The 21,760-nt window shown below is 32.8% G+C and overlaps 1 protein-coding gene across 3 annotated transcripts in view; it reads right to left on the bottom strand.

Annotated features, from left to right (window-relative positions):
• LOC127709817 (deleted in malignant brain tumors 1 protein-like) overlaps positions 1 to 18,192 on the bottom strand; it is a 127,522-nt gene extending 109,330 nt beyond the window's left edge. The window contains exons 1-2 of one of the 3 annotated variants that reach the window (XM_052215472.1): positions 18,065 to 18,192; positions 4,002 to 4,057 (exon numbers count right to left, since the gene is read on the bottom strand). In XM_052215472.1, coding sequence (XP_052071432.1) covers positions 4,002 to 4,057; positions 18,065 to 18,157 — 149 coding nt within the window. In that variant the 5' untranslated portion in view covers positions 18,158 to 18,192. Of the gene's footprint in view, positions 1 to 4,001; positions 4,058 to 5,375; positions 5,513 to 18,064 lie in introns of those variants that run through there. The other 2 variants (XM_052215471.1, XM_052215473.1) reach the window with 2 other exon arrangements.
• Between the last annotated feature and the right edge of the window lie 3,568 nt (positions 18,193 to 21,760).

Below are 21,760 nucleotides of genomic sequence, written 5' to 3'. Positions count from 1 at the left end.
TCAATATATATGTTCCTGAGTCGTGCAAAAGGGGTTGCATATTGAACAAGATGGCGGCCACTCGAAATTTACTAACAAAATACCTCAAAGTTCAAAAATCTATATTTTAAAAACTATCTGAGAAATCTTTTCAAAAACAGCATTTTGCAATGACAAAGTTGTTAAAATTTCATAAAAATGTAACTTCATTAAACTTGAACATATAGTTTTATTATACTTCATGTCAAAATGCCATATTTTGATTGGCTAATACGAGGGTGTTAATTTACTCTATTATCCTTCATGGAGACGCTTGATCAAGTGTGCGCTTTATTAAATACAACTCTATCCTATGGCAAATACCCTATTACTCTTCACGGAGACGCTTGATCAAGTGTGCGCTTTATTAAATACGACTCTATCCTATGGCAAATACTCTATTACCCTTCACGGAGACGTTTGATCAAGTGTGCGCTTAATTAAATACGGATGGTTGTTATGTACAAGACGTCATAGTTTATTACTTTGAATTTGAAATTTAATCGACAGTAATAATAGAACATTCAGTATAATAAATTAAATAACACATATCTGACTGAGAGGGTGATAGAGAAGATTGTTACCCCTCGAAAAGACATTGTCAACCTTGGCTTTGCCTCAGTTGACAATGTTTTCTCGGGGTAACAATCTGCTCTATCACCCTCTCAGCTATGTGTTATTTATATATTATTATACTTCACGTTAAAATGCCATATTTTGATTGGCTAATACAAGGGTGTTAATTTACTCTATCACATGGCTGAGCGGGTGACATTTTTTTTGAATGTCACCCTCTCGTCCAGACCAATAAAAAAATCGATAATTTAAAGGACAATGAATTTGAGTTTACATCAAGTAATTAAATACAATGCTTAAGTTCTACGTTTTGGCTCAGATTTTATTATTTGACTGTCATAATAAAAAATAAAACATCTTGCCTCACTTTTGTTGTTTTTTCTAATACCGGTAACGTTGTTATGTACGTGACCTCATAGAAAATACTTTTAAAATAAAATTAATCTGTAAAAGACAATAATGATAGGACATTCAGTTTAATAAATCAAATAACACATAGCTGAGAGGGTGATAGAGCAGATTGGTACCCCTCGAAAAAGCTTTGTCCACCTTGGCTTCGCCGCGGTTGACAATGTATTCTCGGGGTAACAATCTGCTCTATCACCCTCTCAGCTATGTGTTATTTATATAATGTAGAATACTTCGTAAATGTGAAATGATTTGCCATGAAGTCACGTGTCAGCGACGGCACAATTCTGTCTGCAAATTTGTATAGATATTGTTATAAGTGACCAGTCCCGTTAGTATAGACTGTCCCTGATGGTGGGGTACTCCATGGAAATCTTGCCAAAAGGTGTAATATAAAACTAATATTTTCATTGACCCGGTTCCAATTTTTGAGAAGACCATTAAACCTGCACTGTGGCATCAAAACAATATTTTCTCTACGAAGCATAATGAGATAAACCTTTTTTTTCTCTGTGTATTCTATATTTGTCACTGAACCTCACAATCAACAGTAAACTGCTTAATACCGGAAACCTTTAAACTAATCTCCCGGTCAAATGCGGTTAAAACAAAGCATTTCCGCATATCCCAAAATGGATTCAGTCTTCAATATACAAGTGACAATCATAGGTTTGAACGTTGTTTTCAATTTAGACTTAGTCTAAATTGAAAACAACGTTCAAACCTATGATTGCGTTGGAAAAAAACCGCAATTTTTATACGTGTATATATAAAAAAGAAGATGTGGTATGATTGCCAATGAGACAACTCTCCACAAGAGACCAAATGACACAGAAATTAACAACTATAGGTCACCGTACGGCCTTCAACAATGAGCAAAGCCCACAGTCAGCTATAAAAGGCCCCGAAATGACAATGTAAAACAATTCAAACGAGCAAACTAACGGCCTAATTTATGTACAAAAATGAACGACTCGATGATAACAAATATGTAACACTTAAACAAACGGCAACCACTGAATTACAGGCTCCTGACTTGGGACAGGCACATACATACTGAATGTGGCGGGTTTAAACATGTTAGCGGGATCCCAAAACAAATTTCATGGTAGAGGGGTCTAAATGTGAGGAAATAAAATTTACTTTATTTTGGCTGGGACTATTATACTAGTTAGTATAATAGTCCCAGATTTTGGTTAAAACGAACAATCTATAATTTAAGGATATTTTACAGTAAAGCGACTTTAAATGAAAGTTGTTAAGGATTGATTAAATTCATTGGTAAATACAATTCATAAAGTTTGTTATTTTATAACGGTCACTTTAGATTAATCATAATAAAGGTCAATATAACATGTAAAGCCTTAAACTAAGATAACTATTTACAAGTTCTTTATGCAACTTTTCTTCGGTCATATCGAATACACAATCTCGCCGCGATATAGCCTTGTTGTGCTAATGCGGCGTAAAGCAACCAACAATCAATCGAATACACACATAATTTAATTGATATATGGGTTGAACTTTATCCAGTTACACATGATTACAGAAGAAATCAAACAAAATAAGCGATGACCATTGTGCATGAGAAAGATTTTGTACGTTTCCAGATAAACATTGACCAAAAAGGTGAAAAAGTATATTTTAACAAACGCATTTGACTATATATAGATATAAGAAGATGTGGTATGAGTGCCAATGAGACAACTCTCCATCCAAGTCAAAATTTATAAAAGTAAACCATTATATACATGTATACTCATTTGACTATGTCTTGTGTTGTCCTATTGTGTCACTGTGCTCCGTCTGTATCCTGATAATATGCATGTCTTTAACTGATTTATTATGTTTGTCGGTCAAAAGCTCGCTCAGTGCTGGGACATAATATATAATAGTTCCAGTTCAGTGCTTATGTTCAATTGTTATTTAACTTGCCGACTTGAAATAAATAAAACTTATTTGATTCGAAAAAATATGTTCATTCCGCAATTCCTGATACTAGTATATGAATACCTAAGTAGCCCAGATAGCATACTTATACCCCCCCCCCCCCCCCCCCCACCTTGTATCTTTCAAGTCTTTCAAGTTAACAATCATTCGGTGGTTCATCAACTGATCAATGGTTGCTACCTGTCACATTTGTTTTACGTTTATTGGTTTGTCATAAATCAGGCCGCTAATGTTTTTGTGTTTGTTTTTGTTTTTGTTTTTGTTTTTTTCATTTGAATTGTTTTACATTTGTCATGTCGAAGCCTTTCATAGCTGACTATACGATATTGTTTTAGGCCGTACGGTAATCCAAGTTGTTTCCATCAATGTCATTTAGACTAGAGGATTGTTGTCTCATTGGCAATTATACCACATCTTTTTATTTTATATATAGTAAGTAAATTTTTAAGAACGGATGGAATCCTTTTCAGATGCATTGACAGTTTGCCCAATAAACTACAGTTGGTCGCGAAGTTAGAATGTGACCTAATTTTCAATAAGCGCGTAGTTGGTGTGCAACGTAGACAGTCTGGATCAAGATGTGCAAGTTAATATCATCCTATTAGCAACTACAAGGGCAGGGTTTTTTTTATTGTGTAACCACATTTCATACCTGTAGCAATCTAGGTTATCTGAACAATGCCTTGTTCATTGTTGTTCGTCTTTTCTCTCTCAAAGGATTCGGTTTATTGTTGACTTGTGTGGTCTGCTATGATTTCAAAGGATTTTGTATACCTTCCTTTTTAAATGATGTTCTCATTTCCATAAATACTTTTGACAGTAAGCGGCCCTCCTTTACAGAAATGTAAGTGTAAAACGCTCTTGATACTCTTTTGAAAATTAATTAATTATGTTGAAAGGTCAAAACTGAGTATGCCAATATTCATATAGCATTTTGTCAGAATATACTTGTTATATATATTTGTCTCTGGTGATGGCAACTTGTATGCAAATAAGTCCAATCCGGACTAAGGCATAATTATACACAATACAAAACCCAGACAGTTTACCTTATTCGTTGACCACTAAATGGTTCTTTCAGCTTTTCATAGTTTGACTTTGCTTTCTGAAAGAACAAGACAAAACACATATACAGAACAGGTAATATGAATATGTCAATGGTCCTTTCTTTGCTTGTCAAATCATATATAAATTGACAGGCGCGGAATGAGACATACTAGGAGTTCAGTATATATACAAAACAAACTTTTTAAAAATAAATCCAATACATTATCTTCAAATGAAAATTTAGAATGATTTGTATTAAAGGAGTAGGCCCAGTAAGACCCCTTTTTGGCCCTAAAATATAGCAGTTTTACAAAATTGTTAAAATGTAAATTTTTAGCTATTTATTGGAAAGAAGAATACTTCTGTTACATAAATATGGGCTGTTTTTGACAATACAATGCACATGTATCGGGTACTAGCATCATTAAGTCATGCTAAATTACTGAAATCTTCAAAATTTCAGCATTTTGGTTAATTTTTAGACGGTTTCCGTCTGAAATGGAAGTGCCCGCATTTGTGTTCATTCTTAATATTTAAATGTAAGTTGTATTTGAGGATAATACATAACATATATAAAGGTTGAGAATGAACACGGATGCGGCCACTTTCATTTTTGACAAAAACCATCTGAAAAGTGACATATTATGGCATATTTGATAGATTTTTCATATTTAAGCATGAATTTGAGCGTCTTTAATGACTAAATCAGTTCAAATCTTTCACTTAAACTAATTGAATCGACTGAAATAGACACTTAAGTGTTTAAAAAGTGTCCAAAATGTTTCATCAAATGAACCTGAATTTTGAGTCCAAAATCGGCCCTTACCGGACCTACTCCTTTGAAAAACAAACTTTTTCTCTTCAATTTAAACTCGAAAACAACTTTTTTGTTACGGCGCCCCTCTACATCAAATTTCTTTAACCTTTCCCCACCCACCCCTCATCATTAAAAAAATATGTAATAGAATTAAACAGACGAAACTATTCTTGTGGCAATCAAATTCTTTACGAAATGCAAGAGCATTATGCATTGCCTTACAGAATATCTATTTGAGTGTGTGGTAGAGACAACGAAGTTACGCTTATTATATTATTTACTAGGAAGATCATGCAATCAATCCAATTGTTCACTACATATTGAAATGGGTAACACCAAGCATATCATGCAGTAGTTTTACAGCTAACAGAAGGATGATTCCCACAACAAGCAAGCACATTTTATACACACTCAATATGATAAATGATTGTTCTTACAACTCCTGAAAATAAACTAATGTTTCGTGCGGGGCAATCCACTCACCCTTGAGACCAAGTATAGTCACACCCATAAGTAGATATACATCCGAGTACAAACAGATGATAAATCTTAAGAATACCTTTCTCTTGTTTCTGTTCTTTTCCTTTAAATGTACATAGCTGACCATTAATGTCAAAACAAACAATATCAAAAGATAACCTTGAACATCCATCTGCGATTCTTATATAAACACAACTTCATCAGAGAACTTGTACCGATGTGACTAATATTCTTATATAACGATACATATAAGTATGCACTATTTTGAATTAACCTTCAATTACATTCTTGGTAAGTGGCAAACAGGATGGGACCATTTAAAAACGCTTAACCTTATTATTATCACTCGGCTTTCAGTCAAAGGCCATTGAAATTTAGCTTTGGGTTAGGGAAAATCGGAAGTTAATGATAATCATTGGTCAATACTATTACTTAAATAAACCATTAAAATCAATGAACCATTTCATTTGTTAACTGTTATTTGCTTACCATCCAGTTGTAAAGATTTCTTGTATTTTAAGGACGATTAAATCACTTGAAATGCTTCAACCTATAAATGATTTGAAATGTTTCACAAATACTCTTGCATTTTAACTCAAATCAAATTAATTTCAAAGGTCCATAATAGGGAAAAGAGACCTGACCAACAATGATAAGCAGTACCAGGAAAAATGACAAAACACGAACGCGGCAAAGTCAAAGTTCGAACTTATCATTTGTGTTTTTGAGAAGGATAGAGGATAATTCACAAGTGCCTGAAAACAAGGAACATAGATTGTCTCTTGAATAATCAATGCTTATATTCTTTACAAGCTTCTATTCATTCAATTAATTTTCAGGCATAAGGATACTTATGCTTGCAAAGATCCATTCTAGTTATTCAAGTAAGAGGACGACCATCCTTTCATCTTTATTATACTGGATCGTAATCTCCGTGTTAATGCTATCTTTATTATACTGGATCGTAATCTCCGTGTTAATGCTATCTTTATTATACTGGATCGTAATCTCCGTGTTAATGCTATCTTTATTATACTGGATCGTAATCTCCGTGTTAATGCTATCTTTATTATACTGGATCGTAATCTCCGTGTTAATGCTATCTTTCTTATACTGGATCGTAATCTCCGTGTTAATGCTATCTTTCTTATACTGGATTGTAATTTCCGTGTTAATGCTATCTTTCTTACTCATGGTAGTGTATAGTGTACGCTGATATTTATTCTTATCCAAACCCCATGTTCGATTAAAACGTTGTCGACTCTATAGTGTTTCTCATTTTTTTGTGTGTGTACATTTTTGTGATCCAACTTCACATTGATAAACCGTACTGGTATATTTCAGTCCTATATCTGGCTACCTCCTAAGTGTTTTTAGGGGGGTGTTTGGTTGTTTTGTTCTGTATTGGGTTTAGTTTAGAAGAATGGACGGTTGTAAGGGCAGTTTACTTAACATGTCCTGTCCAACTGAAGTTTGTTTAGCAGGGTTTTGGCATATAGTTTCTGTTCTGTCATAGTTTCAAAACTGAATCTGTGAAGAGGATAACTAAAACTAAAAATATTCTGTTCCAGGCAGAACTGAGGCGATTTAGAGCTTGAATTTGACACTTCGAATTTGCAATGCCTATTGCATAAGACTGCATGTTGATCTCTAAATGTTTTGTTTTTTGGTTGACTGTGTAATCGCGAAATATATTTACCCCTTGAATGCCCGTCAGCCACGACAAAACTCTTCCTAAATGTTTTGTCCGTTTTATTGCGCGAGGTGTATTTTAGTACGATGACAAGTAAGGTAAATCAAATAATTTAATGGACCGAAATACCTCACGGCTAATTTTGGTCTTATTTTAGAGATACATAATACCATTTGATTAAGGCATGTCGTAGAGTGCCAAAGTAGTGCAGATTTTTAAAAACTGTGGTCAAAGATCAAAAGGGGGGGGGGTTAAAAAAATCGCAATTTTTTGAAATTTTGGACAATTTCTCGGTGGTCCTTTATGATAACTGAGAACACTTTTCTATGGAACCATGCTCTGGAAATGTTGCACAAATTTAGTTTGTCATAATGTATGCCTGATTTCCAGAGATAAGTGATGTATACATTGCTTCCAACATGCACGAAAATGAAAAAAAACAATCTACGGAAATTAACGACAACAAATATTCATATTTAAAAAGTAAAATCACAAAAATACTGAACTCCGATGAAAATTCAAAAAGGAAAGTGCCTAATCAAATGGCAAAATCAAAAGCTCAAACACATCAAACGAATGGTTAACAACTGTCATATTCCTGACTTGGTACAGGCATTTTCTTATGTAGAAAATGGTGGATTGAACCTGGTTTTATAGCTAGCTAAACCTCTCACTTGTATGACAGTCGCATCAAATTTCATTATATTGACAAAACAAACAGACACAATAGGTAAAAATGTCAAAAAATAAGGGTACAGCAGTCAACATTGTGTTATCATCTTAATCACTATAAAAACAAACAAATGTAACAAAGAAGCACAAAAAGGCATACATCAAATTTAACATCCTCATTTTGCTTTTTTATTATACGATATGCAATAATATATGACAACATATAAAGATATTTTTGGAAAAGTTTTGTTAACATGCCTTAACGATCAAAGGAGTACTAATGACATCTTTACCCTAAATTCATTGGACGTTGGATGTGTACTGATTTATATTTTAGTCTTAGAGACATGATTTTTTTTTATTAGTTGTTATTGGTTTTGATCTAGCTTTCAGGAACTGCGAGTACTCTCAGATCTGTACTTAGTGTCTTTTTGTTGTGGGGATGTATAAGAACCCGTCCACGTCCACTCTCTGTTTTTGTTAGATGTATTTATATATGTATCCATCTGATGAGTTAAGGATGTTCGCTACTCTGTTTCTTTTTAAAAGATTGTTATAGATTGATAGTGTATAAATAATGAAACTAAAAAAGCAGAAAAAAATGAAGGGTCTGTGTGCTTGTTTTCGAGATATAAGCCATTGAAAATTTGGCGGGAAATAATTCTCTCTAGATGTTATATCCCTAGAATAATTAGTGATTTTGTAAAACCACTAACAGTTTCAGTGATTTTGTAAAATCCCTGAAAATGTCAGTGATTTCGTAAAATCACTGAAAATATTGCCAGGTATTTTGTAAAATCCCTGATTGCAAGTTTGAACTTGATATTAGGAATGTGTTTTTCATAATACAAATAAACAATGATTTTGATTTTGAATTTTAATAAATAATACTAGTTAAAACTATTTTACAGTGACTATGAATAATAAAAATATATGAGCTGTTAAATGTAGGACTACAATTTTACTTATTTTTGCTTAAGATTTGATATCGTTATCTGATGAATGCCCGGCATTTTTTAAAGATTTTTTTCACATCTCTACATTGAAAAACTTTATACCTACATTAAACAAATGTTTACTTGTAATTTGATTTGAATCTAAAGAGTGAAGAAAGTATAAAAACTTATTTAATCTTTTATCACTCTATGAATGAACACATGTATAAGGCCGTATCTGAGATATGACCAAAGTAAGAAATGCAAGTACAAAACAAAGTATTTTTACCTATACTTATATGTTGTCTATTTGTTTTACTATTAATATTTTGTGGATATAGATGTCTTTTATGGGCTGCAAATTAATAATACAACATTTATTTGCTTTTTATATATTAATTTTCATGTCACAAAAAGATACTCTCGTCCCGATATGCATGTAATATCTGCCACTGGATCACTGTGACAAATCAATTTCTTACTTTTTCCATGTGTTTTTCTCCTCTCATTACGGCAATGACTCCAATGTTTGTCTTTGTATTTGATTATAAAATTTGACATACTTGGTATATACTTTTAAGTAATTACAGAAGCACTATATAATAAACTTTAACTTAGTTTCGAACAAGGTAATAATAAAGAGCTTGTTTTGTCTTCTTTCTGTGGATTTTTAGCAAAAGGTTTTAAAATTTCTTCATATTTTTCTTGGTTCAATATTTTACATTTTAATTTTTCCCTCATTTATTTGAAGTAATTTTTGTGTATAAGTTTGCTCTTGATTTAAAGACATATGTGCCCGAGTCATTTTTCTACAGTAAGTCAGTTGTTTTGTGAAAATTGTTCACTAAGTATTAAGTATATAGTACTAAGGCTAAATTAACCTCAAACTTGTTTAGTGTAACTGCTGTAGACTTTTTTTTTTAAAGAATTGTTTAATCAAAAAGAATTATTTATTTTACAAATTCACTGAATTCAATCAGGGAATCTGTAAAAAAGATCGTAATTATTTCAGTGATTTTGTAAAATCCCTAGTCAAAATCAGGGATTTTATAAAATCACTAAACAGTTCAGTGATTATACAAAAACCCTGAAATTTCAGGGATTTTACAAAATCCCTGATTTTACAAATTCACTGTAACATATACATTTAACATTGGCACCTTTTTCTTTCAAAAACGATGAAAAAATAACAAGGATTTTATAAGATTTTCAAAGATGACATTTTAAACTATATGCAATCAAATTATGGAAAGAAAAGTAGGGGTTAGTGGGCAAAATTTTGTAATGGCACTACATGAATAAAACCAGAGGATTCCGAATATCTGGCAAAAATTCAAAATCAAGAGGAGCGAACATCCTTAAGCCTTTTCAACTGATTTTTATAGTTTGTTCTTATGTTGTACTGTTACACCATTGTCCCAGGTTATGGGAAGGGTTGAGCGCTCACAAACATGTTTAATCCTGCCACATTTTTTATGTGCCTGTCCCAGTCAGGAGCCTATAGTTCAGTGGTTGTTGTTGGTTCATGTCTGTCATATTTGTTCTTCGTAAATTGTTTTGTTATAAATTAGGCCGTTAGTTTTCTCAGTTGAATTGTTTCATATTTTTCATGTCGGGGCCTTTTATAGCCGACCATACGGTATGGGTTTTTCTCATTGTTGAAGGCCGTAATGTTGCCTATAATTGCTTACATCCACTTCATTTGAACTTCGGTGGATAATTGACCCATTGGCAATCATATCACATCTCTTTATTTTTATACTGTAAATTTAACACCCGGAACATGATTCAATGAAAAAAAATGATGAAATTCATAATTGATTTTTAAACCCAAAAGATTGTTGGAACTATATAGAATAGTCTTGATGCATGAATGTCATCATGAAGACGATAGTATGTAAATTTTATTTATGTAAATAGGTCAATCAGTACAAGAGCTATATATCATATTGAAAACTCCCCCTTTTTATTAAACAACACAAACAATGGAATATATAGCAGCCTTGACTATAACCGATTTTAAAGCCCGATATGTATGGGAATTACAAACAAACACAATTCACAGAGATATTACTCTACAAAGGAAGCTGTCTAGGTATAGATTATACTGACACTAAACATCAATATGTACGTCCATTTTGGTAACGGAATACTAAGGGAAAACAAATATGTGGATGTCATGTAATACTTCTAAATATTGAAAGTGCACCAACCGCGTCAAGGTCAGAGACCACTGGCAGGTTTGTTTGTTTGGTTTTGGGGTTGTGTTTTTTTTTAAAGAGTTCCCAAACCACATCAAGTCGGAGGCCACCAGCGGCAGAAAACATGAAATATTGGGCATTGCGATTAATAGATCAATCATCATTCTTATTGTAGCAATTTTCTAAAACAATCTGATGAGTAAGCTGGTTTCTACAATCACCACTGCCCTGACAACAACAAATACTTGTACACGACAAATTCTATTCGTAGCATACGCAAGATTTGCTACAAATAGTTTTGCATTTACATGTACAAACAAGGTACTGTAAAATTTAGAGAACATTGGATGCAAAATATACTGTTACTATGGAGCTATTCCCTATATCCATATTCCAAAGGTGATTTAGGTGGTGATTTGGCGTGAAACTGTCTGAATGATACCTCTGAAGGAGGTAGTCTCTCGAGGAAGTATCATTAGATAGCGCCGACTTCTCTCTTGAGTTTATTGAGATCACCACGTACTTATTGAGCATTGCGTCTGGGGTCATATAGATCCGCGATTAATTGACTTTTCACTGCAAAAAATGTGTCAATATTAGAACCAGCTAGCTTGAAAGACTTTGATACATGTAAGGGTTTTGTTTCGACGCATTATAACTGTCTTTTTTGTCAATTCCGAAGAAAGAATACGTGATGAATCCTGTAAGAGCGTCAGCAGCTGGTAGTGTGCCAGACATCACTGGTCCAATTACTTTGCATGTCGTGAACAGGTAAAACCCGTCTTGCGTATTAGGTTGAAGAAACGCATCCATTCTCAAACCACAATTCATCATGTTTGACATCTGAGGAAAATTCCTTATATAAAGAAGTAAAACATAAGTGTCTGCTGATTTCATTACAATGCGGCCCCTGGAATTACTTTTTACCATCTGTTCATTAGCAAACAGAGACGGTAGCATAATTCTTATATCTGCCTCTTCCTGTGTATACTGAACAACTGATTACAGTCACTTACAGATCTGACACAAAATTGTTTCAGTCTCAAGATTTTGAAAGGATCCCGCTAGGTGTTGCAAATCAAAATCATTTTAGTGCAGGAGTGCATAGTCATCACAAATCTTATCAGCCCCAGTTTGTTTTCGGGTGCACAAAGAAATTTCTTACAATCTTACAATCTCTAATTGATCTGCCTTCATTGATGACCTGAAGAATCTTAGATCAACCACCATTTGAAATAAACCTTCTTATTCTTTCACCTGATTTTGTAAAATGTTCCAAATCATACCGATCAAACACGTCCACGACAAACCCGGAGTTTTGAAAACAAGCTATTAGGGTTTTAAAGTCGTCCTTGACTATTGACTAAATCTCCAAAACTGTTCTTCCTTTTTACATAAACACCCATACCATCTCTGATCATGGATGTACTGGTTTTTAATGTAGGGATATCACACACTCAGCTTAAGATATACATTTCCGTACAGTATCGCATGAGAGTGCATTGTAAACATTCTTCATATGAAAATAATCGCCATCTTCTAAGCAGGCAAACATATTTATCAGAGAGGTAGGAATGAATTGTAAAGCTATAGGAATACTAAATGCTGACGGAGACGGATAGTAATAATTTGAAAGTTCGAACGATCGTAAACTGCTTTTCACAATTTTTTTCCGAATCATGAAGGGTCTGGAAGAAAGGAACAATATGTATCTAGTAAATAATATACGACGAAAATGCATTTTTTTTTTCACAAGCAGATAATCGTGTAGACTTTCTGCTGGTTTTTGGAAAGCAACATCATGCTCCGACTGAATTGAAGCAAAAGCAAGTTAAATTTTTCATGTCAGCAAGTAGTTAGCAATGCATGCTGAATAATGCAGTGCCTTGTCCTTGAAGTAACCTAGAGAGAGTAAACTTACCATTAGATAGTCGGAATGGTAATTTGGGATATTTAAAACGCTATCGACACGCTCAATTGACAAGACATGCCTTAATTGCTTATCTCGTTGTAGGACTTTTGTCTGCAGTATAAACATTTGGACCAGACTAATAGCAATGCCGTGTAGCGTGTTTTAACGCAAGTTGATTCATCCGCGGAATGTTTTGCACACGTTGGTGAGTATTGGTTTTTCCCTTATTCAAAAGTATCAAAATGTATTCTTCTTGTACACTATAGGCTTTATTATACGACATATGATACTTTACTTGTTCTTATTTTATGGAATCAGGACTGCCCATCATTTTCCGGATTAATTGGGATGTGTTCCAATGTGGTTTAAAATTAGTTTATAGGAAAAACTCGACAAGAATAAAACATCTCAAAAGTTATTAAACCTTAACAACTGTACTAAGTCAAACATTGATACAAATCTATATTCTTATTTACAAAAATTAAGAAAATGCACATTTAATTCATTGTAAAAAAAAATACAGCAAATCGTTAAGTCAAGGGAAAATAGGAAAGAGAGCGCAACTTGACTTGTTGAGTAAAACTGCTATATGATGAGTATTATAAAAAGGCTGGTAAAAGTTGAATTGTATGTTCTGTCAAACTTTGATATATTAAAACTTCTTAAGTATTGGTTGTTCCACATTTTTTTTGTCAAAATCGACAACGGGTGATGTATGTAAGAAATTAAATATACTTTAATTTTGTCGGATGGTAAGATTGAAAAAATGTCACATGCAATTGAAATTCTTCCAATTCACTACATATATATTTTGATATTAAAAGAAAACTGACACATTACTCCTTCATTTTATAGCAAATATTTGCTGATATCTTCATTTAGGAATTAATTATAAGCGTTCCCGTGTTTGATAATGAAAAAGAAAACAATCGCGATTTTACAAAAGAACTGCACCGTGGGAAAACTCTACGACAGGGCTAAAATGATAGTATAATGTTTATTCTATCATCATGTGGATTTTCAGACGTGCGGTATGTCGGTCCATTAAACTCTTAAAATAAGCGACTTTTTCTTGATTTGTCGCTCCACTATTTAGTATAGTGGTAAATTAGGTTGAATTGAAATAAATAAAACTCAGTGCCAAAATGAAATTGGACTCAATCCCAAGGGAGATAATGCACATGGGCATACGATACAGTTACAGGCACTACAAAAGTCAAAAAGTCTGAAAAGACCAGTTTTTGTCTGAATTTGCATGAATTTTTACTCGACATTCTTAATTTGTCTGAATAATTTTTAAAAATTCTTGACATAGTATGAATTTGTCTTATAAGGTTCTTGATTTTTCTTGACAAGTGTCTTGACAGTATGAACATTGTCTTAAAATTTCTCGACACTTCCTGTATCATCTGATAAGAGTCTGGATTAGTCTCGACCAATTCTTGACTGTCTTAAATTTGTCTCGATCTGTCTTGACATATTCTTGACATTCTTAATAATGTCTGAATATGTCTCGACATATTCTTGACATTCTAAATAATGTCTGAATATGTCTCGACACATTCTTGACAGTCTTAAATATGTCTTGACACTATCTCCACAGTATAAATTTTGCCTGAAATGTGAACAGACTTATTCTGCACTGTTTATGACATTCTATTGCTGTTATATACTCCTTTTTATTATGGCTAAACTAAACTTTGAAGAATAAAGGATTAATTTGGTATAGTAAGATACCCTTTTGGTGCAAATAAGTTGGAATACCCTGAATAATCCCCCATGTAGTTTAATTTTGATTTATTTTTATTAAACATTTAAGTAATTGTTTTCACTTGGAATATAAGTCGAAGGTATTGACAAACAGCATTTAGATTTTTGCCGTTCGCAAAACTGCCAGTCAAATTTGCTTTACTAAAATAGGTGTCTTGTATCTCTTTTGGACCCCACAATTCATCTTTTGGGTTTGTGTGGCTAAAAAAAGAGGGGGGGGGGGGCTTTCGTTTAGGTCAAAGAATTTATTCCCATCTTGATTCAAAAACCTTATTCATTTTTTAGAACAACACAAAAACATTTTTTATTAAAATTTGAGTGTTGAATTTTATAATTTTTTATCAAAAATAAATATTTGTGATAACTCCTTCCTGCAAAGAAATTTTTTTTTAGATCTATATTATGCATGTCTGTTTGAGAACCATTTCATAAGACCGATGATTTCTATAGAAATCATTGATGGGACCCATTATAAATACATTTTTTTTATTATTCCTGGAGTAGATAATAATTTTCTTTTAATCTTTGGGAATTATTCAATTTGTTTTTATGTTAAAATAATTAACCTCATAATTTTGATGAAGAAAATCCATTTCAATTCAATTTTTTTTCATCAAAATGATGATTTTCATTTTCATCTATCAACAAACTTTTTAAATTGTAGTGGCATGGTCGGTCAACTGATAAGTTGTATGGCTATATTACAGGTAAAGCAATAACTTCTATTTGACAGTTGCGTGTACTCTGGGGTGTGGAATACCTTAATTTTATGGGGAACATCCTGTCCATGTGTAATACTTAATATATTCCAACAGATGACATTACACAAATTTTTCTTCTGTTAAATGAATGATTTGTATATCATCATAATTTGCTATTTATATAAACCACATTTTGGTATAATAATTATTTACCATATCAACATTGAATATTATGAATGTAGAATGAAATATGTCTACAGTATGATTGGTTTGAATCATTTAATTTATAAGATTTAGGAATCAAAATTTGTAATTATTTAAAAACCCACATTGAAATTGTTTTATATCAACACACCCACATTTGAATTATTTTATACTTTAGATTTCATAGCCATATTTGCATTTGTAAAAATATTTATATACCCAAATTTTCAATTATTTTACATGCCCAACTTTTATTTTTGTTGTAAAGAAGTGTAACTTGAAACAACCGTATATCATATAAAGAGAAATAAAGATTAAAGTTATATCATGAATATTGGTCATGATTTGTAAAACTCAGAACTGTCAAGTAAATTTAAGACACGATTCAAAATGTTCAGAATATGTCAAACCATACTGAGAAAAAATAAGAATGTCGAGAATATGTCGAGAAATTTCAAGACAGTATTCAAATGTCAAGAATTTGTCAAGAAATTTTAAGACCATATTCAGAATGTCGAGAATATGTCGAGTAAATTTCATACAAATTTAATATAAATGAGTATTTGTCAAGAAAAATTAAGACACAAGTCATACTTTTGGAGAATGTCGAGTAAAAGTTCATGCAAATTAAGACAAAAACTGGTCTTTTCAGACTTTTAGACTTTTGTAGTGAGGAGAGGTAATGACGTTGCTAACGTAAATTGTTATTTTCGCGACGTCAAACAGTGACTTATCGGGAAAAGATGCAGTTTTTGACTGATTTTTATCATTCAAACTGATTTAACTTGAAAACGAGTTCATGGACCCCTCTTTTTTAAAATGACATTTGGTTTGATTACGTATAAAGATTATGTGTACCAATTTTCATGAAAAAGTCAATAGTGCATTTTTTTTTTAAATGATAAATATACAGCAAAAAATGACGTTTTTTTCTACATTCATGAACATTTTATAAGTATGAGTTATTTGTAGAAATAAAATGTACAAGTTTATAGAACATTTGTATAAAACAGAAATTACAAATAATTTAACAAAAAACAGCTTGTGTTTATCTTTTAAAACAAAAAAGTTATGTATTTCTGTCGAAAGGAAAAATACGTCCACAAATCCGAATTTTGAGGAAATATCTGAAATTTCAACCTCAATTTACTCAAAAAGTAGCACATGATGGTATATTTTTTATTACATATTTGATTTAATCAGGTCAAAAATAGCCTGTATGCAAATTTTCATCAAAAGGAGTAGGTCCGATAAGGGCCGATTTTTGCCTCAAAATTCAGGTTCATCTGATGAAAGATTTTGGACACTTTTTAAACACTTAAGTGTCTACTTCAGTCGATTCAATTAGTTTATGTGAAAGATTTGAACTGATTTAGTCATTAAAGACACTCAAATTCAAGCTTAAATATGAAAAATCTATCAAATATGCCATAATATGTCACTTTTTAGATGGTTTTTGTCAAAAATGAAAGTGGCCGCATCCGTGTTCATTCTCAACTTTTATATATGTTATGTATTATCATCAAATACAACTTACATTTAAATATTAAGAATGAACACAAATGCGGCCACTTTCATTTCAGACGGAAACCGTCTAAAAATTAACCAAATTGCTAAAATTTCGAATATTTCAGGAATTTAGCATGACTTAATGATGCTAGTACCCGATACATGTGCATTGTATTGTCAAAAACAGCCCATATTTATGTAACAGAAGTATTCTTCTTTCCAATAAATAGCTAAAAATTTACATTTTAACAATTTTGTAAAACTGCTATATTTTGGGGCCAAAAAGGGGTCTTACTGGGCCTACTCCTTTCATTACGGGATCTAAACTGTATCGTATGCCCTTAAAAGGAATGCCTGAACAGACGTGTTTACAAATCTTAGCGCAGATTGCCACAGTTTTGACCTCACACCAGTGGTCATTGTTAAGAACGGAAACCACACAAACTATCAGCATTGACTTTTCCGTCAATGGACACATGAGTAATACCAAATACCTATCTATACAAAACCCCCAGGGATTATGTCTCTATACCACGCAAAAAGTCAGAACATTCTCCGGAGGTGACAAGAAATTGCCTATATTTGGAAATATGATGTTGAGATAGCACTGAATGATTCGTATGAGAAACATTATTTTCCTTCAATTTAAAATCGAAAACTACTTTTTTTTGTTACTGCATCAAATTTCTTTAACATTTCCCCACCCCACCCCTTATCATGAATAAAATATGTGATAGGATTAAAAAGACGAAAATATTCATGTGCATGGCATTCAAATTCCAATTCTTTACTTATCACAAGAACTTAATGCATTGTCTAACAGCATATCTATTTGAGTGTGTGGCAGAAACAACGAAATTACGTTTACTATATTATTTACTAGGAAGATCATGCAATCAATCCTATTGTTCACTACATATTGAAATGGGTAACAATTGTTATATTAGCCAAGCATATCATGCAGTAGTTTTACAGCTAACAGAAGGATGATTCCCAAAACAAGCAAGCACATTTTATACACACTCAATATGATAAATGAATGTTCTGACAACTCCTGAAAATAAACTAATGTTTCGTGCGGGGCAATCCACTCACCCTTGAGACCAAGTATAGTCACACCAATAAGTAGATATACATCCGAGTATAAACAGAGGATAAATCTAAAGAATACCTTTCTCTTGTTTCTGTACTTTTCCTTTAAATTTACATAACTGACCATCAATGTCAAAACAAACAATATCAAAAGATAACCTTGAACATCCATCTGCGATTCTTATATAAACACAACTTCATCAGAGAACTTGTACCGATGTGACTAATATACTAATATAACGATACATATAAGTATGTACTATTTTGAATTAACCTTCAATTACATTCTTGGTAAGTGGCAAACAGGATGGGACCATTCAAAAACACTCAACCTCATTGTTATCACTCGGTTTTCAGTCAAAGGCCATTGAAATTTAGCTTTGGATTAAGGGAAAATCGGAAGTTAATGATAATTATTGGTCAATAGTATTACTTAAATTAACCATTAAAATCAATGAATCATTTGATTTGTTAACTGTTATTTGCTTACCATCCAGTGGCAAATATTTCTTGTATTTATTGGACGATTAAATCGCTTGAACTGTTTTAACCTATAAATGATTTGAAGTGTTTCACAAATGCTCTTGCATTTTAACTCTAATCAAATTCGTTTTCATGATTTTACAGATAAAGCACACGGAAGAATTGTCTTTTTATCAATATTTCACGAGTAACTTTCCGAACGCAATTCATTCAACGGTCCTTAACCGGTGGAAGAGACCGAGCTAGTAATGATTATAAGTACCAGGAAGACAAAACACGAACGCAGGAAGGTCAAAGATCAAACTTATCTTTAAATACATCATAGTGTTTTTTTAGAAAGATAGATAATAGTTCATAAGTGCCTGAAAACATGGAACACCTCTACATGGTTGAAAATACAACTTAAGGCAAAGGGACAGTAAATTGGCTATGTCACAGATTTTAGTATAATTTGGCTTACAACTTTGGATCGCTGAACTATAACTGAAAATCGAAAACAATCATTTAATTATCTCTTTTATTTCTTTTATTTAAAAATATTAATGATTGATTTATTTTAAAATAGGTAAACATTGAATAGAAAGCACATAAAATCGGCGAAAAACGTTCTTAAATTTGTCTATCAATCATCAAATTTCCAATTTAAAATCCATAGATTATATGTTGTTGATAAATAAATAAATACATAAATTTTTGTTTTCATAATGTAACATAGTTGAATGCAAAAAGTTACCAAAATCTGTGACGTAGCCCATTTACTGTAACTTGACCTTAAAGACAAAATAGAACTGACTATATGCTCATTCTATATGTCAAACCGAAACATGGGCGGATGAAATTAAAGACCTAGAAATATCACTGAATCAGATACGCAATAAGAACACGAACTTTAAACTGACTGGAGACTTCAACTGACCAGATATAAATTGGATTGGCATGCCAATAAACCCAAATACACAAGACAAGGAAATACAAAGAGCATCACTGGAAGTAGTCACATCACAATCAGTTACTCAGATCCAACTAGAGGCAACAATCTACTGGAACAGGACATAGTATTGACCACAAATCCGACACGCGTCAAATGATCCAGGAATAGCTGACCATGGTATGATCATAACTGATGGTGACACAAAACCACACTATAAAAGTGAACGGCCACGTAAATGTTATATATACTCCAAAACAAAATGGGTAAAGAACTCGATACAATATCAACTAAATCACTGATATGTATCTAAATGGTGCGACAGTACAAGAACTATGTGACACATTCAAAACAGATTTGTTTGCTTGTGAGAGATCTGTCTACATATTCCATTATGTCATTTTGTCTCTTGTGGAGATTTTTCTCATTGGGAATTATACCACATCTTCTTATTTTTATATTTACACAAATTTGTACAATTGTATACCATCAAAACTCATCCGATCTATAAACAAGCCTTCTAAGGATCAACCACAAAATCCGGAAAATGTTTTAAAAGAAAAATAGACTATAGCAACAAATAAAGAGAACCAAGAACTTGTCTAACTATAGACATTTCCAATAGAAATGCAAGCGACAAGTCAGGAAAGCTGAATGGGGATATATGAACAACACCATAATGGAAGGATCGGAAAACAAAAAACCAAAGCCGTTCTGGAAATACGTCAATTCTAGAAAACAAGACAACATAGGAGTGTCACCCCTGAAAAGTAACGGCCATTTACTTGGTAACAAATAAACGACAGTAAAGGAAAGGAAGAATTACTGATACTACAATTCAAATCAGCTTTTACCAAAGACAACGACAAACACTGTCTAAAACAACAAAACATAACCATCTCTCGAAATAAGACAATTAGGCGTCGAAATATTGCTTAAACACCTTAACCCATCAAAAGCATCATGTTCTGACGGCATACAAAATAGAATCCCCAAGGAGGGCTCATAACAACTATATAGCACCGGGACTAAAACACCTCGATAAGCACAAGGTACTTACATCACGCAACCCTGGATTTAGGTCCAGTAACGCATGTGAAACACAATTATTAGTCGCACTGCATGACTTTATGAAATCATTTATTGCTGGTAAACAAGTCAATCCTGGACTTCTCAAAAGCACTTGACACCGTATCACACAATAAATTACACCATAAACTGGATGAATATGGTTTGAGAGGACCACTCAACAAATGGTTAACTCAGAGCAAAATGAAGGTTGTTATTGGCGGCGAGGAATTAGAAGAAGCTTTAGCTGAGTCCGGAGTACAGGGCCGTAACTACATTGAGACAAATGAGGCAAATGCCTCATGTTATTTGCCTCATGTTGGAAATTTAAAAAAAAAAATAGTTGAAATATAAGCTTGCCTTCATATCAAATTGTTTTCACGGAGAGTGTCTTGCAAGAAGCAAGTTCTGTTCACCATCTGACGTCGCCCCTGTTTTGTTCGGGATCCATGTTTCTCATCTATTTTTAGTTTTCAGTGTTAATTGTCTATTTGATATAAAAATAAGGAGATGTGGTAAGATATTGTTTGTCGTTATGTGGTTCATCTGTTCCCGGGTTTGTCTTTTGTTCATTGAATGCCCTTCTTTATGACTATTCTCTTAGTGTTGAATTTCATTTGTAAATTAGTAATTTTGTTTTAAACATGAGTTTCATTATATTTATTAGGACCTTTTGTTTAATTTTAAAAAGTACTTTAAATTGTAAAAATATTTTTAATTAGCTCTCGCCTTTTTTTTTCTGAGGCGGCGTTAAGCGAACACCAGGAATAAAAGCCCTGTTCATTGATAATTTTCTATGTTTTCTATGTATTGTGTGCGATTTTGTCCCATGTACATTTAATACCTCCTTATTTTAAAGATCAGTCTGTACCAATAATTTTTTATACCTATACCAAACCAATTGCAACTAAAATTTTCAATTACAAACACGTTTTGCAGGATCTCAACATTGACGACTTCAAGTCTGAACCTCCTGATTGCACCTGTGCTAGTTCCCAATTCACATATAATCCGGCTGGCCACGTTATTACCGGAGACCTCAACATTGTCAATAACACTTCCCTGCGAAATTTTTTATCCAAAGGTCCGAAATATCGTGAGCCTAAATCCATCAATTGGAAATACAACTTCAAAATACTGATGGATTCAGTCGAGGATTATGCCAGGCAATGGACTAAACGCGAGAAAGAAGACGTAGATACTCTTTCCGAATGGATTAAGGCTGAGAGGTCGTTGATACAAACCCGAATTAAGAAACTAAATGGGTCTATCAATACCCACGCTACGTCAATTTTT

This window comes from Mytilus californianus, unplaced genomic scaffold (genome assembly GCF_021869535.1).
Source record: "Mytilus californianus isolate M0D057914Y unplaced genomic scaffold, xbMytCali1.0.p SCAF_7, whole genome shotgun sequence".
Classification (NCBI taxonomy): domain Eukaryota; kingdom Metazoa; phylum Mollusca; class Bivalvia; order Mytilida; family Mytilidae; genus Mytilus; species Mytilus californianus.
This window is presented reverse-complemented; position numbering and strand designations above follow the sequence as displayed.